This window comes from Schistocerca piceifrons, chromosome 8 (assembly GCF_021461385.2).
Source record: "Schistocerca piceifrons isolate TAMUIC-IGC-003096 chromosome 8, iqSchPice1.1, whole genome shotgun sequence".
Taxonomy (NCBI): Eukaryota; Metazoa; Arthropoda; class Insecta; order Orthoptera; family Acrididae; genus Schistocerca; species Schistocerca piceifrons.
Window position 1 is genome coordinate 407,124,164 of NC_060145.1, and position 22,311 is coordinate 407,146,474.

The 22,311-nt window shown below is 40.2% G+C and overlaps 1 protein-coding gene across 1 annotated transcript in view; it reads left to right on the forward strand.

Annotated features, from left to right (window-relative positions):
• The window catches only part of LOC124711375 (microprocessor complex subunit DGCR8), a 238,048-nt gene that overhangs the window by 119,660 nt on the left and 96,077 nt on the right, over positions 1-22,311 (forward strand). Inside the window, exon 6 of the mRNA XM_047241426.1 lies at positions 3,752-3,890. Coding sequence (XP_047097382.1) covers positions 3,752-3,890 — 139 coding nt within the window. The remainder of the gene's footprint in view (positions 1-3,751; positions 3,891-22,311) is intronic.

The window sequence follows — 22,311 nt, forward strand, 5'->3', positions numbered from 1 at the left end:
TTTTCTCACCTCCTCCCTAACTACTATGGTACTTGCAGTGGATCCTGATGCAGTTTGGAATTCGTATGTGATGGTCTGGATAGATGTCTGCCTATTACACACTATGACCCTCTTCAACTATCAGCGGCCTGTCAGTCAAGAGATGAGATAAGCCTGTACAGTTTGGTGCTGTATGTGTCGCTTCACATTTCCACTTCACTATCACATCAGGAACAAGTGGACCTAGGGATGTTTAGAAGTGTGTAAATCTCGCGTACAGACCTACGACACAAGTGACACTCAATCACCTGACCACATTCAAAGTCCATGAGTTCTGTGGAGCACCCCATTCTGCCCTCTCAAGATGTCTAATGACTACTGAGGTCGCTGATATATAGTAGGTGGCAGCACAATGTACCTAATGTGAAAAACTTGTGTTTTTGGGGGTGTCTGGAAACTTTTGATCACATAATGTATCGGCTCCGCAAGGAAATGAGGACGCTAATGAGTGTAAAAAATGAGAACTGTACCAGTTTTAATCATGGAAGTAGCAGTACCAACAGTACTACTAGAAAATAAGTAACTGTATATGGCAGATGGCTCCAACTTGAGTGCCTGCCCACAAGCAATCAAACATCTGATGACAGCGGTGGGTAGGGATGTTCAAACAACTGAGACACGGGCAGCCAGGCAGCAGTGCTATAAACTACACAAGCATACTGTCCTGTCCCCTTGGAAATGAGCAGACATGGCCAAGTGGTTAAATAATGTGCAGAAAGTGTGTAATTGGGCTACCTGGTGGGTAGCCTGTACTAGGTGCATGTGTCCACGAGTGAGCTGATAGGCACCCACCACCACCAATACCCCATGGAGCAGCACTGGAACAGTGTAGGTTAAGGGATCAACAGTTGTCATCTAGTGGTAGAAAGCAGCATTTTTCCCCCTCTCACATTTTGTGTTTCTTTTATATACTAAGAGTTTTTTTTCTTTTTGTTGCAAGAAAGTTCTTACAGAATGTAAATATTTTAGGATTATAGGAGATGACTCACTGAAAAGCAGAAGCATTGAGTCGTTGATAGGCACATGCAAAAGATTGAAAATTTGCTGGTTCTTGGAGTTATCCTTTGATGAATTAGAGAAACACACACACACACACACACACACACACAAGCAAAATTTATGTTTAAGATTTCATGTTTGAGAAGCAGGCAGAAACTTCAATATCTGGATTTAGAGAGCATGTACATGAACATGCCAAAAATGCCCTTTGTGATCATCTGAATGAAAGACTGTCCATATATGGAAAAAGTTTAAAATTTTTGCCTCAGGAACTAAAAAGCCACTCTTCAAATTCTCTAGAAGAAATGGAAATCATTGTTCATGACAAGATAGAGCAGCATTTCCGATTAAACTGGTACTTTGTCAACTTTCTAAAAATATTGTTTGAGCCATAGGGCAAGTACAGTGGACCATGTTGGAAGATGCTTACCTGTCCTCCAGTGTGTTGTGTACGTTGGCCCCAAACTATGGTGTACATATACATACCTTTAGTGTTACACATTAAGAAAATATGACAGCAATTCCATTGTCCAGCATCCATGTCAGTTTTAATATTGTAACACTGTTGATATATATTGTTGCAATTAAGTCATCATTATGATCAATAATTCATATTTTACAAAATAAATAATTGTAAATAAAAGATATAAAAAATAATCTGGCAACATAAGAAAACCAGAAAAAATAAGTCATCCCCAGGACGCATTACTTTAATAATATATAACACTGCCTCTAGCGTCTGTTTGGCAAGGAGGAAGAATTCACAAGTTATGTCATATATGCCATTGACAGCTGATGTAACTCATTGATGATCAGATCCTGTAGAGGTATAAAATTGTCGCATTATTGGTTGTTATGTTTCACACACTGTTAAAATCAGGTAATTTAGCGGACTAGTTGACATTTAATATGGTGTTTGACTGTTAATGAAACCAGGAACCTGTGTGTGCAACCATGTGAACACAGTTCTTGTCCTCTTGAGAGCGTCTACAGAATACTCATGAGGTAAAATCTTGACTTGGTGGTCCACAATGCAGCTGTCAGCTACCCTTCAGTTTCTGTGCTGTTTCACCCACTGAAGATGTGCCACTGTTATCAGGGGCCTTTTGCGAGGTGCATCACTCCAAATGTCCATTGGATGCAGTTCTCTTCACCATGTTAGCGGCACTGATAAACCTCAGCATTGAGTGCCCATAAGCTCCAAACACACACACACACACACACACACACACACACACACTATTCAGCATCTATTTGTGATGGATCTGAGTTCACTGAGAGTGGAAATTCCTTTTGGATTTGAAACTGATTACCATTGTCAAGGAATCTTTGATCCCTGCTGGCTACATGTCTGCCCTCTTATGTGGCTGCATGTGCTACACCATTTCTTAAAGGCACAAGGGACAGTCTACACTGATACTCCAAAAAATAGTGCAACTTCATTTATGGGGTTTTCATGGCACTTCCAAACACAGTAGTTTCTTTCTGTAACAGCCTTCCTTGCCCACTCATTTCCACTTCACAGTTAGCCAGGAAAGTAGATTGTTTGGAACATCTGCCAGAAACCTGCATCGGCAGTCAGGACTCGGCACAGTGTTGTCATTCACTGCCTCATGGCCGATCCTGTCAGCTGTCAATATGGTAAGTGCTGATGCCACGGGCTAGGTTTTTCATAGAGTATGCTGAATATTGAGGACTGGGCCCTCTCATAGCACTTAAATATAGCCATTAAAATGCTCAAAAGATAATGATATTGGTCTCTCTCTGATAAGATAGTGTTGATTCAAAGTACTGAACCCTTTGGACATCTTGATGTCTAGGGTACGACCACTGTTAGACTTACAATACACGTGACCGCTATTGGAAGGACTGACATAAATGTAATGAAATTATCATAGTCTGTTGTGATTTACTGGTGCAAGACCTTGAAACATGAGACCCAAGTCAGCTGAGCCACAGCTATGGATGACGTACTTTGCTGCACCCACTTGTGGACTTGGAGTGTCCACCTATGCCTAGGAACTTGCAGCATGCTGACCTGGTACCATTTACCTGATATGTTGTTAGGTGGGCCATTCTGATGACCTTCTACTGTTTTACTTTATCTCCATTACATTTCTGCTATTCTGAAACACTTCCACATAAACTCATCTTATTGTGCTGATTGCGTACAACACTTCACTGCCATGACTTTTGTCAGCAGTGGAGCATCACATCACTGCATGGTACCAGTTCTACGCCATCCAGCGCACTCCAAAGTGATCAGTGTAGTATTTTAGAAGTATGACTAGCATTTCATCTGCTGAACTTAACTTTTACAATGGAAGGAGAAAAAAAAGTTATGTTATGTCTTATTTAATGCCATGTCATTCCAGTGTCACGCGAGTGCATAGTACATTCTCTTAGTTTTATAGATTTTTATTTATATGGAATGACTATAAGCCTAATACTAATATTTTCTTAGATGTTATATTTGAACTTTAACATGAAAGGTTCAACACACTAATGCCTCGTAATGGAAACCTCAGATTTTTTGATCCTTAGTGTGAAGCTTAGCCACTGAGCCACCAATTTTATAAAATAAAAAGTGTGATCAAAACAGAAAATTATATTAATTAGTTCTCCAAGAATGTTTTATTTTGTAATTTCATTTAAGCATCAGTTGGATGTGACATTGTAGTCTGTGTAATAAAGAGAATCTTATGGTTTACAGAAAACAATTCTGGATTTCCAAATGCCTCCATTGAAACCCTTCAAGAGAACAAGGAGAAACAGTCATTAAGCCCTATACAAGTCAGAGAATATTGTGAGAAGCTTTTCCAGTTTAAAGTTGTTAAAGTTCTCAGATTTAAGTAAGTACTTGATTGAATATTATGTTAATTCTCTCTCTCTCTTTGAGATGTAAAGATTTAATTTATTTTTGACTATGTTGTTCTCACATTTTTCAGTACTTAAAGATTTTTTTGGTCTTTACTATTAAGTTTCATCTTTATCCATGTTTTTTTAATTATTTTTGTTTGTCATTATTCTTTTCTCTTCTTCTTCTTTTTCTTCTTCTTCCTGCTCTTCAGCTGGTTTTAAACCTTGTTTAAGATTTATTTTTGTCCTTGTAGTATACCTGCAATTTTCTTCTGTTGAGTGTTATCATTTTACTTCCTCAAATTTCCTTGTAGAGCCTTCCATGAGATCGTGTCCCATTCACCTTTCTCTCTTGATACTCCATGAAGCCCTCTTCTTTCATCATACTGAACATCACTAGCAACGAGAAAGTTCCTAATGACCTTTAGCTGTAGCTAAAAGAAGGTCTTGTTCATTTTGTGCACATGTTCGTCCCTCAGAGCCTCTTCTTCATTGTGAATGATGACCAGATGTTGGTATAATTCAGAGTATTTGTTATTAATAAGGCATAATAATAATGTATAATTGGAACTTCTTTTTAATTATTTCATTTATTGTATTATTATTTTATGTATGTTTTGCGGTTTTCTGCTTGTAGTCTGTGATCAGATATTTATTTAGATGTTGTTTTTTTTTTTTTTTTTTTTTTTTTTTTTTCAAGAAAGGAGTAGGATATGGCTGCTTGTGTAAATTTAATCATTTTTATAGATATTCTTAATGACCTGACTTGTGTCTGAGTGGCATATACTTAGCTGTTAATAGGAGGGGGCTTCAAAAAGTAGGTTGCACATTATTATGGTAGACCAAGTAATGTTAATTTTGCACTACACAAAAATTCTCCAAACTCGTCACTAGAGATCATAGAGCAGAATCAATGCGAACAATAGCTACAGTAAGCCATGCTGGGCCCACTACTTTTGAAATGTTTATCACTGCAAAGTCCACTTGGCGACCATGAAAAACAACAGGCCCATGCAGAGCGTTAATAACTTTCGCCGCATCCACATTTGTATTGCAATTAGTCTCCACATCAAGAACAGTTTTGTGTATTGTAGGATGCCAGCGATATACATGATGCACACGATGGTGAGGTGTGTTGCCGACTGATTGCCATCTTTCCAGATTCGCGACTTTACAGCAATGTGCAAAGGTGATTACATCAGCAATTGATATCAGCATTATTTTTCACCATAATTGCCAACTAATTCCTCTGTGACAGGTAAGCTGCCATTTATTGTTAGTGGTAGTTTTTTAAAAGGTTGGGACCTTCCAACTTTTCCCTGTCGACTTTTTTCTGTTAGTGGATCGATAGTTTATATCTCTTTGGGGGACTGAAGTATCAGTCACCCAAAGCTACAAGGCCATTTAGGATCTGAGTGAAATCAATAATGTAACCTATAGTTGAATAAAATCTTCACGGTTGTTATAGGTAGCTCAAGGTCATTGTTAAACTGGCTGATGTATTGTAAGGTTCATATAGATTCATTATTGTATACACACTTGTGCACTAACAGGATGGAGTAAGGAAAGGAGGGGTGGTGGAGTGGGGGGGGGGGGGGGTCACAATGCAATTGAAGTAAAGAATCTACTTAACCATTAACAACTAGATCTGATGTGTTTGCAAAGTTCAACAACATTACTGTCACTGCTTTATTCTGGTGTAAGTGTTCAATAGATTTAATTAATGAAGGCATATACAGCTCTATTTCTTTTCCTAAAGCCAAACTTCAGCTTACTCTGTGATTAATTGCTCACAAGGAATTTTGCTACTTGCAGTTTTACTACTTTATCAAGCATTTTCGAGATGCTTCACAGTGCATAGAAATGCCTATTGTTGTTTAAGATTTTTTCCGTCTTATTTAAATAGTGAAAGCATTGGCTTTTGTTGCTGCAGCAAATTTGAAAACCAAACAGCTACCACAGTAACAACTAAATGTGAAGGTTTGTCCTCAGTATTTATGAGATAATTATTAAAGATCGTGGCTGTAGTAATAAGAGCCCCTTCATAACTGACATTTTGCCAGTTGTCTGGTTCAGGTTTTTCTGCAGTGCTTTGAATATATTATCTACATTTATTATTAATTGTTGGTTGTGCATTTTTTTGGCTTAATTGATAACTTTTTTAATGTTTTTTATTAGACTATTTTGAGTAATTGCAAAAATTGTTGCTACTTGCAGGGTTACTGTAGACAAGAAGTCTTCATTTAATTCTAGTGTAGATAGGTGCACTACAGTTTAATTTTTTTCTTTATATATACTTGTTGGAAAAGAAAAGTTCACAGAAGTGTGTGAATTTAGGCTTTCATAATGATGTTACAGAATGGTCATGTATTCTTCTGCTTTAATGTCAACATAGTTTGATTTGTATCCACATTCCCATTCAACATTCTAATACAAATGTATGAATGTCCTTATTCTTAAGATCTTGTTGTTTTTCTCAGTGAGTAAAAATTGGTATGAAGCTCTCAGGTTTCAAGGAGAGTGATTTCATTGAAATGGTGTGACATTTCGGTAATTGTCACTCCCATCGTCTTCTGGTGAAGTGACGAGATACAATCTAGGTTGTCATATAGCATTGCAGCACAGCAGGTTGCTCCTTCTCCTAGCCCCTGGATGAGTGAAAACAGGAATGAGGCCACACTTGAACAGTAATTTGGTCCACCAGATTCCACCTCAGATGTCTCTTCACTGTGAGTGCTCACAGCATATTGTGGCTCACAGCATATTGTGGCCAGTAGAAGAGCCCAAGCTGAACATAGTTGTTTGCCATCATCTATGTTTACAGGTAATCGTTAGTCCCAATTTTGATGACTTCCTTTATTATGTGGTCCCAAAATCCACTGGCCTCAGTCTATTCAAAAACAAAATATGTCTTTTTCTCTAAGCTGTATTTAGCAACTGCTTATTTGTCTTTCTAGCCCAGGCAGATGTACCTTGCATGCTGGAAGAAGCACTCTTGAATGCAGTGTTGTGCCCATACAATCTACTACAGCCCACACTCTCACTGAATGCTATATACACCAGACAAGTGCAGTCCAACAACGTTGACGACTGAGCCAGCTATATCTTTAATCTTCTGTGATGATCAGAAGATTGTTTCATCATCATAGTTCTTTAAGATCTTTGTGATCTTTACTGTTGATGGTTTCAAATGCCAATCACTTTTCCTCTTCCTGTGTTACATCAAAGCAGCGTGTTGTATGCATTGTCTTCTTAATTTGTGTGTCACTGCAGCCATTCTTCTGGAAGACTTCCCTCAAGACTTTCATTTCAATATACAGGTTATCCTTCAATAGACAGGTTTTCCTGATTACTGATGGCCTGAGCCCTGTGAACAAGACTCCTCAGAACTTTACTGTGTTGGGCCGGGTGGATGTGACTAAGTCAATGCAATTACAGATAAATGGGTATGATTCCTGTATGCAGAGAGACCTAATACGCTTTCTTACTTTTTTCATACCCGGATGTCACTGCCATGGTGAACTTCATGTTCTTCTGTATGACATTGATGTATCCAAGAAATATGTTGATAGCTCTCCTGCCCCATGGCCAAACGACAGAGGTGTGATCCCCATATTTGTAGAAGTGTTTCAGTTTGAGGTGTTCAGTCTCTAAAAGTTTCCTCAAAATATTCCATACATAGAGTGGCTATTCTTGGTGCTAGCAGAGGCCCCATAGCTGCGTCATCCACTTGCCTGTAAAAATGCCCACTACGCTGAAAGTCAGTGGTAGTGAAGCACCTTGGAAAAGTTTCAATGTCTGTCGCTCAAAATGCTGTTCCAGTAATGCCAATGAATCTTTCACACACATAGGTGAATAATAATAAATGTAAATACCACTCAGGGATTAGCCTTAGCCCTGTGTCCATTGGCCAACTGTTGTCTAGAGGACAGTACGAGGAGCGAACTATGATCTGATCGAGGGATATATGATCAGCGTGTAACTGTTCCCTTCAGCCTTTATTGCCACTAGATGAATCCTAATGATGCTGCTGATGCTTCTTTGTTGAAATATAGCTCCTCATTTAGACTTGTGAGGCTGAGTGGACCGCATTACAGATCTCCCTATCTCAAAAAAAAATCTAAGGAGGTACTAGGAATTGGACCCAGGTCCTCCTGCACCAAAGGCAGTGTCACTAGCCGTTCAACTATGGAGGCAGGTGTGAATAATACTGTTACATCAAAACTCACCAGTGGGTCATCTTTATTGAGTCCAGTGGCTTTCAGCAATTTCACAGCCTCATGTGAGTTCTTCACATAGTGGACAGAGCCCTGTTACAGTCTTCAATAATTCTGTCAGATATTTGGCCAGTCCATACGTTGTTAAGCTGATGATCTTTACTACTGGGTGTAGCAGCATTCCTTCCTTATGTACTGTCAGAAGCCCATACAAGCAAGGAATTTGTAGTTTTACTCTCCCCAGTGGCAAGTTAGAGATCTTCAGAAGGCAACAATCTTCTTTGTCATGTGTGATGTCACATCCTTCATGAGTTCCTTTCCATTTGAACAAATGTGTTGTTGTCAAACCTTATTCTCTCACAACCCCCACATTTCCTTCCTTTACTGAATTGGTCATTCCCTCATGTTTAGGATGCATCCTATGAACCAGTCCATTCTTGTAGTCATATTGAGTCAAATAAGTTTTTATCTCTCACATTTGATTCAGTACCTTCTCATTAGTTATTCGATCTACCCATCCAGCCATCAGTGTTCCTCTGTACCACTATATTTAAAAAACTTATACACTTTTTTTTTTGTCTGAACTGTGTATCATACACGCTACACTTCCGCACAAGACTAAATTCCAGAGAGATACCTTCAGAAAGGACCTTCAGACACTTGAATATTTATTCAAAGGTAACAAATTCATCTTTCTCAGAAATATTTTGCTCACTATTGCCAGACCGCATTTTATATCCTCTCTACTTTGGCCACCGTCAGTTGCTGCTCAAATAGTAAAACTTGTAGTGTCTCTTTTCCTAATCTAATTGCCTCATCATCCACATATTTAATCTGACTACATTCCATTATCCTTGTTTTACTTTGTTGATGTCCAACATTTTTCAGACAACACGAGACAGTGTGGTACTGAGGTGCAAGACTCATACGTCTCTCACAGTTGACTTTTACATATTGTGTGCAACCAATTGTCTTCACTGGGTAATCAGCTACATCGATCTCCCAAAAGCTGCTTCTCCAAAGACTATAGCGGATTACAGGAATTTATTAAACCACTTCTCTATTCTGGAAATAATTTGTGTTCTCGTGGAACACTTTCAGTTCATTATTGGTATATTTTCATCTCTCAACACAAAGCAACATTTATTCTTTTTCACATTAGTAAGTAAGCTCTGACAAGCCAGCTGTTGTCTTTAAACATCAGACTCGATAAAACACAAGTTCAATATCATGGTAACACTCCAATAATTTATGGACATCACATGCATCCTGCCTCATGCAGAGCTAAGACTTGAAAAAAAAAAAAAAAAAAAAGAAAAAAAAAAAATAGAAGTCTCTAGTCTCAAGTGAATGTGCATAGAAATCTATATTCAGTTGTTCATTAGTCTTTTTTTTTACAATCAGCACAGACACTAACACACCAAAGAATACTACATAATTATTCCTTGAGTTTTCATCACGTCTTCTGTGGCGCTGGCAGCAAACACTTGTTGTCGTCAGTGTCTCGCTGTTCTTACAGTCTTCTAATAACAAACTTCCGATCTGTACATAGAAACAGATGGATCGGTAGAAACGATCTCACTCTCCCACATTCATACCTAAAATATTGGGTGTTTGAGATGGTTGAAGCCTGAGTGTTCCTAGAATTTACACCAAAATTTTTGAGGCACTACAGATGTTCATGTAGTAGTGTCTGTCCAAGATATCATCCATTCCCTTCAACTGATTACCTAGGTCCCTTGCCATCTGTAACAATTAAAATTTCATCAGCAAACCTCAGAGTTTCTATTTTGTCTCCCTGAACTTTAATTCTCTCTCCAAATTTCATCATCATTTCGTATCCTGCTTGTACAGTATAAAGACTGAATAGGATCAAAGAGAGGCTACAACTGCTGTCTCACTCCCCTCTCGTCTACTGCTTCCCTTTCATGCCCTTGGCTCATATTATTCTAGTCTGTTTTCTGTAGAAGTTGCAGTTAACAGTTCACTCCCTGTATTTTACCCCAGCTTCTTTCAAAATTGCAGAAAGTGTATCTCAGTCAACATTGTCAAAAGTATTCTTCAAATCTGCAAATGCTAATAAACATAGGTTTACCTTTCATAATTCTGTCTGCGAAGGTAAGTCGGTAGGTCAATATCGCCTCTTGTGTTCCTAAATTTCTCTAGAATCCACAATGATCTTTTCTGAGGTCAGCTTCTACCAGTTTTTCAGTTCTTCTGCAAATAATGCATGTCAGTATTTTGTGACCATGAAGTCTCAAACTAATGGTTGGGTAATGTTTGCATCTGTCAGAAGGTGCCTTGCTTGGAATTGGGATTACTTCATTCTTTGTGAAGTCTGAGGGTATACACTTTCCATACCACCTTCTTATCTTTAAGCTTTGAGCAGGCATGCCTTTGTATAAAATGCACCACTCACAAAAAACATTGTTTTTTACTATTCCGTTGTTGTTCTATAATTCCTTCAATATTGCTTCAACTAACATAGTGATAAGTTGTATTTCATGTGTGCAAGTGAAAAGCAGTGGTATAAAGTAAACAGTGAGATAGGTGAGAAAAAATTTGTGAGCCAAGTAAGTGGTTGGCAGGGTTCTGCTGCAACTGCGCTGTTTAATGCTTCGAGTGGGGCAACACGTCCGTGCAGCAACAGAGTTATATAATGAAAGTTTATATTATTATTGTTTAATTAAACAGTGATTTAGCTCATATAATGTAAGTTTATTTTATTATTGTTTGATTAAACTGTGATTTTGCTCATATATGCTTACCTTAGTAACATAAAGACAGCTACTATTTACATGTGTACAAAGTATGCCACATGCCCACTTGCGTTATGAAAAATGGCGCAACTGCTTGAGGGTTAAAAATCAGTGTAATCATATCTTATGAAAACAATATCGATGAGTTACAGTTGGAATCACTCAACTCGTACAGATATCTGGGTGTAACAATTTTTATGGCTCGAACATAGGTAAAGCAAGTGTAGACTTCAGTTTCTAGGTACTGGGAAAATACATTCAGCCTACAAAGGATACTGCTTACAAGGCACTTGGGTAACCATTCTCAGAATACTGCATAAGTGTGTGGGACTAAAGGGGTACTGAACATATACAAAGAAGGGTGAAACAAATGGTCACAGTTTAGTTTGATTCGCAGGAGAATGTCACAGAAATGCCATAAACCTCAATTGGGAGACACTTCAAGATGCATGCCAAATATCTAGTATTAAGTGAAGAATGTAAGATTTTTTTCAACCCCTGTGTATCACACTCACAGAGACCAAGATGACAAGATTGGACTAATTACAGTGAGCACAGAGGTGTTTAACAGTCGTTCTTCCCACACAAGATATGTGTGATATAATGCTTAATACCCTCCACCATGTATTTCACAGTGATTTGCAGAGTATTTAGTGTCTGTAATAGCATTCTAAACTATCTGTTGGTGTAATCAGTTAGGTTTTTTTAAGTTTCATTTTTTTTTCTTCAAGAGGGCATAAATTTTATAGTATTACATTTTAGATTCTTTATGTTTCAGCATTTCATTGTCATCCAGTGCTGCATTTGTTCCTTTGTATTATTGTTTTTTAATGTAATATTCTGTCAGTACTTGGAGGAACATAGGCTTATTAAAAATTGAAATACACAGTGTTAACATTCCACAGTAATATTTATTTTATATTTTGTTGTGAACTGACTTCACTCTCTCTAGTCTAAATTGTCTGGTGATGGCCTAAGGAGCTGAAAGCTCATTCTTAACAAAATATAGAATAAATGTAATTGCAGAACATCAGTAATGTTTATATCAGTTTTTAGAGTGACTAGCAAACCTGCCAGTGCTTCGCAATTGGTAGATACGCATGGGAAAGGTACACATGTCCTAATGTCCTGCTCCTACTCTCTTTGTCCCCCTAATTTCTGTTGATCTCCTTCTCACCCCTCTGTGTCATCGCCTCCTTTCCCCTCTCTCTGTCCACCACCTCTTCCCCTTTCTCTCTGATCTTCTGCTTTGTTTATTGTTATTGCAAACAAAACCTCTATTGGGAGATGAAGTCACTTAAAACGAATGGGTGAATTGGTTGGGATCATTAATATTAAGGGTACAGGAGAGACCTCTGCAGGTGCTGGTTCTGTGATGGTAATAACTTCAGTGGCAGTTAGTTTTAACCTGTACATGAGTAGGGTTGCAGTGTTTTGGATGATTCAGATTCCATAGTAATATTCTAATCATAAGATGGCAAGCCATAAATACATTATCCCTCTTTTCTCTTAAACCTGACTTCAAAGAAGAAAACAAAACAGCATACATTACGTGTACAGTTTTTGTTCAGAATAGTATATAAGGAGAAATAATATATTTGGAAGAAACGAATGCCTTGATGCTAATTTAAAGCTGACTGTGAGAAAGAAAATGAAACTGCACATTTTTACAGCACGACATTTTCTATCTTGCAGTTGGTTTTACCAGGAAATCTGTACATCGTTGTTTAAAAGGTACGTAACTAAGTCTGTCTGAAAGTTAGTAGGGTATTGTGTAACAGTTTGAAGTAAAATGGCAAAGAACTTTTTTGGAATTTTTGCTAACAACATTTCCCTTTATATATTAAATGCATGTTTACACATTACATATATCTGAAAAATATACAGCCAGTGTCTGTCTGAATGTTTATTAGAGCATCGTGTAAAAATTTGAAATAAATTGATCAAGAACTTTTCAAGGTTTTTACCAACAATGTTTCCCCTTTATGTATTACATATTTTCCATGTATACGAGTTTGTGGCTAGAAAAAAACCGGACTAGTACTGGTGAAACAATAAAACGAATGCAATAAGGCTGAAAGTCGTGTGGCCTGTCACGTGACTCTCGCTCCGCCTACTGCTCGAGTTTCATCTGCCTCCTGCACTCAGTCTGCCCGTGGCGTCTGTTTTAAGTAGTTGACGTTTTGTCTGTGCGTCGGAAAATGTTGAGTGTACAGAAAGAACAGCGTGTTAACATCAAATTTTGTTTCAAACTAGGAAAATCTGCAAGTGAAACGTTTGTAATGTTACAACAAGTGTACGGCGATGGTTGTTTACCGCGAACACAAGTGTTTGAGTGGTTTAAACAATTTAAAGATGGCCGCGAAGACACCAGTGATGACACTCGCACTGGCAGACCATTGTCAGCAAAAACTGATGCAAACATTGAAAAAATAGGTAAACTTGTTCGACAAGATCGCCGTTTAACAATCAGAGCAGTCAGCAGTTAACAGGAGTTGACTTGTTGTCTTGTCGAACAAGTTTACCGATTTTTTCAATGTTTGCACCAGTTTTTGCTGACAATGGTCTGCCAGTGCGAGTGTCATCACTGGTGTCTTCGCGGCCATCTTTAAATCGTTTAAACCACTCAAACACTTGTGTTCGCGATAAACAATCATCGCCGTACACTTGTTGTAACATTACAAACGTTTCACTTGCAGATTTTCCTAGTTTGAAACAAAATTTGATGTTAACACGCTGTTCTTTCTGTACACTCAACATTTTCCGACGCACAGACAAAACGTCAACTACTTAAAACAGACGCCACGGGCAGACTGAGTGCAGGAGGCAGATGAAACTCGAGCAGTAGGCGGAGCGAGAGTCACGTGACAGGCCACGCGACTTTCAGCCTTATTGCATTCGTTTTATTGTTTCACCAGTACTAGTCCGGTTTTTTTCTAGCCACACCTCGTATTTAAAAAATGTGCATCTGAAAGTTTATTAGAGTATTGTGTTGGAATAGGAAACAAATCATTGATGAATTTTTTGACATTTTTACTAATGGACTCTTTACTGCATTCATATTTATGTACAAAAAACACTTTTAAAAATGTAGCCTATGTCTGTCTGAATGCTTCTTAGTGTATCATTTAAATATTAGAAGTAAAATGACCTAGAACTGTTTGATAACAAAGTTTCCCTTTTTGTATCATATATATACATTTTATACACTGCATATATTAAAGAAATATGTAGCGTATGTCCACCTCAAAGAATATTGTAGTAGTATCACGTAAAAATCTGAACAAAATCGGTCAAGAACTTTTTGAGACTTTAGTTAACAAAGTATCCTGTTAATGTGTTAGATAAATATTTATATTTCATCTGTATTAAGTATAACCTATGTCTATCTGAATGCTTATTAGACAACCATGAGTAATTTGAAGTAAACCAGTAAAGTACTTTTTGAGGTTTACTAACTACATTTCCCCCTTATGTTGTAATGTTTATATACCGTATATGATATTCGTTAAAATTTCTCTTCCTTGTACTATGTATATATTTATGTACCGCATATCAGAGAAGGAAAGTTGCTACTCAACATATAGCGGAGATGCTGAGTTGCAATAGGCACAACAAAAAGATTCACGCAATTGTAGCTTTTGGCTATAAAGGCCTTTGTCAGCAGTACACACACACACACACACACACACACACACACACACACACACACACAAACACAACTTGCACACACGTCTGCAGTCTCAGAGAACTGAAAACACACTGCAAGCAGCAGCACCAGTGCCAAACAGAGTGGCGACTGGGTTGGGGGTGAGGAGGAGGCTGGGGCAGGGAGGAGGAGGGATAGTATGGTGGGAGTGACGGACAGTGAAGTTTTGCAATTTAGACGGAGGGCAGGAGAGGAGGAGGGAGGAGGGGCTAAGTAGCAGAAAGGAGAGAAATAAAAAGAAGAAATCAAAAGATTGGGTGTGTCGGTGAAATGACAGCTGTGTAGTGCTGGAATGGGAACAGGGTGGGGGCTGGATGGATGAGGACAGTGACTAACAAAGGTTGAGACCAGGAGGGTTACGGGAGCATAGGATGTATTGCAGGGAAAGTTCCCGCCCACACAATACAGAAAAGCTGGTGTTGGTGGAAGGATCCATATGGCACAGGCTGTGAAGCAGTCATTGAGAAGAGGGGTATCATGTTTGGCAGCGTGTTCAGTAACAGGATGGTCCACTTGTTTATTGGCCACAGTTTGTCGGTGGCCATTCATACGGACAGACAGCGTGTTGGTTGTTGTGCATACATAGAATGCAGTGCAGTGGTTGCAGCTTAGCTTGTAAAAGGCCACCTCAAAAAGCTTTCCATCCTGCTCACTTCCTATTCCCGCCTTAGAGTACCACTGTCCACCACTTCTACAACAACCTCCAAACCTCCCCCACCCTCCAAAACTCCCTCCCATCACCATACAGAACCCACGAACCTAAAGAGACCCGTAACACAGTTATGAACCTTTCCTCCAGAAGCCTTAGTCCCACAGAAATATCAGCCCTTTCCAAAGGCCTCACCTTTTGCCCCACTCCCACATTCAACCATGCAGGGCTAGTTAAAGACCTCCTCTCCTTCTCCCGGTCCCTACAGTGGAAACACTTTTTCGCCACCAACCCGACCAATCAGACGCAACCAAAGATCAACATTAAACCTTGCCTAACTCAGTTCACTCCTCTATCCAACCGTCCAACCCCACTGCTTCCACACCACCCCCTGTTAACTTCCCAGAATTCCTTAAGCTTGAACATTGTCTCACCATCATTCCCCAAATCCCTCAACATGCAAACTAACCTTACATCTGCAGAAATAACCACACTCCACAATCTAAAAACTGATCCTGACCTTATAATCCTACCTGCAGACAAAGGCTCCACCTCTGTTGTTTTGAACCACAAGGATTATTTTGCAGAAGGACTCTGTCAGCTGTCAGATACTTCCACCTACAAACCATTCCACAATGATCCCATTCCAGTAATCCAGCAGGATCTTCAGTCACTACTCAAATCCTTAGGCCCGTCCCAGAACCTCTCTCCAGAGTCCATCTCTCTACTTACCCCTACAACTCCCCACACTACCACATGCTTCCTAAAGTCCATAAACCCAACCACCCAGGACGCCCCATTGTGGCCGGTTACTGTGCCCCCACTGAGAGAATCTCTGCTCTCATAGACCAACACCTTCAGCCTATGACCTGGAACCAATCCTTCTATATAAAAGATACCAACCATTTCCTCGCCTGACTCTCCACAGTTCCTGTCCCTTTGCCACACGGTGCCCTGCTCTTCACTATTGATGCCACCTCCCTGTACACTAACATTCCTAATGCCCATGGCGTTACTGCTATCGAACAGTACCTTTCCAGATGCCCTACAGATTCCAAACCAACAACCTCCTTCCTAATCTCCATGACCAACTATATCCTCACCCACAATTACTTCTCCTTTGAAGTCATTACCTACAAACAAATCCACAGTACTGCTATGGGTACCCACATGGCACCACCCTATGCTAACTTATTCATGGGCCATCTAGAGGAATCCTTCCTAAAAACCCATAATCCTAAACCCCTCACTTGGTTCAGATTCATTGATGATATCTTTGCTATCTGGATTGAAGATGAGGACACATTATTCACATTCCTCCAGAACCTTCTCCTCCATTTGCTTCACCTGGTTCTACTCTACCCAACAAGCCACCTTCCTAGATGTTGACCTCCACCTTAGGGATGCCTGCATTAGAACCTCCATCCATGTCAAACCTACTAACGACCAGCAATACCTCCACTTCGCCAGCTGCCACCCATTCCATACCTAGAAGTCCCTTCCGTACAGCCTAGCCACTCGTGGTCATCGCATCTGCAATGACGAACAGTCCCTCTAAAAATATACGGAGGGTCTCACTGAAGCCTTCACTGACCGTAATTATTCTCCCATCCTTGTACAAAGATAAATCTCCCATGTCTTAACTTTCCAGTCTCCCACCACCTCCCAAAGTCCCGCAGTCTGGCCGCAGAGGAGCATTCCCCTCATAACTCAGTACCATCTGGGACAGGAGCAACTGAATTACCTTCTCCGCCAGGGTTTCGATGACCTCTCATCATGCCCTGAAATGAGAAATGTCCTACCCACTATCCTTCTTAACCCTCCTACCGTGGTATTCTGCCGACCACTGAACCTACAGAATATATCTGTCCATCCTTACACAAACCCTGCTCTCAATCCCTTACCTTATGGCTCATACCCCTGTAATAGACCTAGATTCAAGACCTGCCCCATACATCCTTCTACTACCACCTACTCCAGTCCGGTCACTAACATCACCTATCCCATCAAAGGCAGGGCTACCTGTGAAACCAGTCACGTGATTTACAAGCTAAGCTGCAACCACTGTGCTGCATTCTATGTAGGCATGACAACCAACGATCTGTCTGTCTGTATGAATGGCCACCAACAAACTGTGGCCAAAGAACAAGTGGACCACCCTGTTGTTGAACACGCTGCCAAACATGATATCCCTCATCTCAATGACTGTATCACAGCCTGTGCCATATGGACCCTTCCCACCAACTCCAGCTTTTCTGTATTGCACAGGTGGAAACTTTCCCTGCAATACATCCTATGCTCCCGTAACCCTCTTGGCCTCAACCTTCGTTAGTCACTGTCCTCACCCATCCAGCCCCCTCCCTGTTCCCATTCCAGCACTACACAGCTGTCATTTCACCACTACACCCAGTCTTTTAATTTCTTCTTTTTATTACTCTCCTTTCTGCTACTTACCCCCTCCCCCCTCCGCACCTTCTCTCCTGCCCTCCGTCTAAACTGCATCACTTCACTATCCGCCACTCCCACCATACTATCCCTCCTCCTCCCCGCCCCAGCCTCCTCCTTACCCCCACCCAGTCACCACTCTGTTTTGCACTGTTGCTGCTGCTTGCAGTTCTCTGAGACTGCAGACGTGTGTGCAAGTTGCGTTTGCGTTAGAGTGTGTGTGTATGTGTATGTGTATGTGTGTCTACTGCTGACAAAGGCCTTTATGGCCGAATGCTACAATTGTGTGAATCTTTTTGTTGTGCCTATCACGACTCAGTGTCTCCACTATATGTTGAGTAGCAACTTTCCTTCTCTGGTATTGTTACATTCCATTCTGGATTTTACATTCTTTGATTTATGTACCACATATATTTTTTTAAAAGTATTATACATCTGTCTATATGTTTATTAGAGTATCATAAGTAAATTGATCACAAACTTTTCCAGATTTTTGGTAACAACTTATAGCTAAAAGCCGCTACCAAAAATCTCAAAAAGCTCTTGACCAACTTACTTCAGTTGTTGTATGATACTCTGAGTAACATAGTGTATACAATATATAAATATATGTGTAATTTCTAAAGGGGAAACTTTGTTACTAAAGACATCGAACAGTTCTTGACTGATTTATTTCAAATTTTTAAATAGTACTGTAATGAATATTCGGACGGATACGGGTTGTATATTTTAATGTATGAATATATATGTAACACGTAAAGAGGAAACATTGTTTTCAAAATTCCCGAAAAGTTCTTCTACATCTACATGTACATCGATATTCTGTAATTCACTGTACAGTGTCTGGTGGAGGGTAGCCTGTACCACTTCTGATCATTTCCTTTCCTGTTCCAGTTGCAAATAGAGGAGGGAAAGACAGTTGTCAGTATACCCCCATAAGAGCCCTGATGTATTGTATCTTATCTTTGTGGTCCTTAAGCACATTTTATTGTTGTAAGCAGCAGAATCATTCTGCAGTCAGCTTTGAATGCCGGTTCTCTTAATTTTCTCAACAATGTTTCTCAAAACAATGTTGCCTTCCTGCCAGAGACTCCCATTTGACTTCCTGGATAATTGCCGTAATGCTTGTGTGGTGTTTGAACCTATCAGTACCAACTCAAGCATCCTGCCTCTGAATTGCTTCAGTGTCTTATCTGACCTGGTGTGGATCCCAAGCACTTAAGTAGTATTCAAAAATAGATCACACTAGTGCTCTGTTTTGTGGTCTCCTTTACACTCTTCTAGAATTCTCCCAATAGGCCAATGTCAACCATTCACCTTCCCTACCACAATTCTCACATGCTCGTTCCATTTCATATCGCTTTGCAATGTAATGCCCAGATATTTAAACAACATGACTGTTCAAGCAGGACACTACTAATGTTGCATTCGGACATTACAGGTTTGTTTTTCCTACTCATCCGCATTAACGTACATTTTTCTACATTTAGAGCTAGCCGTCATTCATCGCACCAACTAGAAATTTTGTCTAAGTCATCTTGTGTCCTCCCACAGTCGCTCAACTTTGACACCGTACCTTACACTGCAGCATCACCAGCAAACAACTGCAGATTGCTGCCCACCCTGTTTGCCAAAACATTTGTGTGTATAGAGATTAATAATGGTGCTATCACATTTCCCAGGGACACTCCTGATGATACCATTGTCTGTGATGAACCCTCGCTGTCGAGGACAACTTACTGGGTTCTATATTACAAAGTCGTCCAGCCACTCACACATCTGTGAACCTATTCCACATACTTGTATCTCCTTTAACAATCTGTAGTGGGGCACCACGTAAAACACTTTCCAGAAATCTAGAAAAATGTAATCTGCCTATTGCCCTTCATCCACAGTTTGCAGTATATTCTGTGAGAAATTGGCAAGGTGAGATTTGCAATAGTGATGCTTTCTAAAACAAGTTTAAAGTAAACTTTCACACAGTGCTATAGCAGATGTTCAGGTGCAATGGGCTGCATATTGTTTAACCAACAGTGTACAGGCATTTTGTTAAAACTAACTTGTATGAAGAAAATCCTGTGCTGTGGTCTGCTGTGAAAACGTGTGGCATCGTAGCCGGCTGGAGTGGCCGAGCGGTTCTAGGCGCTACACTCTGGAACCGCACGACCGCTACGGTCGCAGGTTCGAATCCTGCCTCGGACATGGATGTGTGTGATGTTCTTAAGTTAGTTAGGTTTAAGTAGTTCTAAGTTCTAGGGGACTGATGACCTCAGCAGTTGAGTCCCATAGTGCTCAGAGCCATTTGAACCATTTGTGGCATCGTATTATTTCTGTCTGTCAACCAAACTGCTTCTGAGATATATATCCTTTCTGATTATATACAGGGTGATTATAATTAAAGTTAAACTTTCAAACCACTGTATAAATAGCACCACTGGTCAGAATGACGTCTAATTGGAACTGAATATTATTGGAGAAGGTGGAAAACGTATGGCAGTAAAAAAATAGTTACAAAATGTAGCAATAGATGGCACTGTAAGCATCATAATTTAATAGTGGTAGACTTCAAATGACAAATGAATCATACAACACCTAAGGTGTACGTTTGATGCTAAAGAAACTGAATTATTCAGTGTGCACAGGCGCACAGGTGTGATACTGTTAGTTATGTAAGCCCATCCACCACAGCAAGGTCATATCACATCAGATGGGATAAATCAGTTTTTAATTGTGGGTCACGTTCAGAATGTGTTGTGCAAGGCATGCCTTCAATGCAGCAGCAAAGTTTTCAATCAGAACACTGAACACAACATCTTTCAGATTGTCCCACGGCAAGAAGTAACAGGGATTAATCAGGTGATCAGGACTGCCAGGCTGTAGGGAAATGGCAGCTGATAATTCTAGCATTTCCGAAATAGCACTTCAGGAGCTGCTTAACTGGATTTGCAATGTGCGGAGGTGCGCCATCTTGCATGAAAATGATAGCATCCACACAATCACACTGTTGGAGAGCTGGAACGACATTCTTATGTAAAAGACACTCACAGTGCTTTCCAGTAACGGTACAGGTAACAGGACCGGTAGCACCTGCCTCTTCGAAAAAATATGGCCTTATGATAAATGATGCTGTAAACCTGCACCATATATAGTGACCTTTTCAGGATGAAGTGGTACTGGTTGATTTGTGTGTGGTTTTTCCGTTGCCCATATTAGACAATTCTGTGTATTGACATAACCTGTCAGCTGGAAGTGGCCTTCGTCTGTCCACAAAATCTTCCACAGCCAATCATAGTCTACTTCCATATGAGCAAGAAATTGTAAAGCAAAGGTCTCTCTTGCTGGTAGGCCAACAGGAAGCAACTCTTGCACATGGCTAATTTTGTATGGATAGCAAAGAAGGATGTTTCATATGATTATATGCACTGTGTTCTTAGGTATGTCCAATGTTCAGGCAATTCTTCATGCACTACAGGTTTGCACACCACTACTTGTCTCATTCTGCATTGCTGTGCCCATTGCTTCCACTGACATCGAATCAATTCGTTTCCTCCCTGTACCAGGTTGAACACCAAAACAACCCGTCTTTTCGAATTTCCGAATCGTTTTCTCCAGATCCACGGCATTCATCAGACCAATGCATTTTTTCAAACCCTTCAGTGTCCAGAACTTCTGCAGAGCGATGTGTGCCCAGTCATCATTCTTGTAATACAACTTTACAGGCAGAGCGGGGTGCAAGGCTAGTTCGCGTCCGTAGTAGAATAATACACGTGCACCCTGGGTAACGCTAAGTGAACTAGCACTAAAGGCAACCAGATAATCCAGATAATCCTGTGCTGGATCTCCTGGTAAACACATCATGAATGATACCGACCAAATGAACGATGAAGAATTGACTAGAGCACTCGGACCGTGCCTCCGAGTCTGCCACCTAAACATTGAAGGCATAAGTAGGAGCAAATGTGAATTTCTCCAGAGAGTTCTCACTCAGAACAAAATCGACATAGTCGCGATACAAGAGACTCATGCGGAAAACATAGATCAGCTGGCCTCTAGAGGAAAAATCCCTGGATTTGAGATACTGGGAGCCACCTATCACCGCAATTACGGCGTGGCAACCTACATACGAAATAAGATAGAAAATGCTTCCCTGTGTAAGATATCTACAGACAACAACATACATGAAGTTGCTGTCAAAATTGGCGAGACCACTATAGTTAACATCTATAAGCCTCCTGGCTGTCCATGGCCTCCAGAAGTACTCCAAGAATATCCCCACCCTGCTATCTACGTAGGAGACTTTAATAGTCACCATGAGAACTGGAAGTACGCACGAAACGACCAGAACGGTGAATCCCTGATGAGCTGGAGTGAGGAGACTAACACCCACCTGATTTTCGACGCCAAGGACTGCGGAACATTTCGATCAGCAGCGTGGAGACGAGATTATAACCCTGATTTATGTTTTGTCACTAAAAACAAAAACAACCAACTGCTAGCCGCAACTCGTGAAGTCCTGTCTGATTTCCCACATAGCCAGCATCGCCCTGTTATCTTAAAAGTCGGAATTAACATCCCAATCATAAAATCCTTTCCTCGCCCACGATGGAATTTCCAGAAGGCAGACAGGGCCACCTT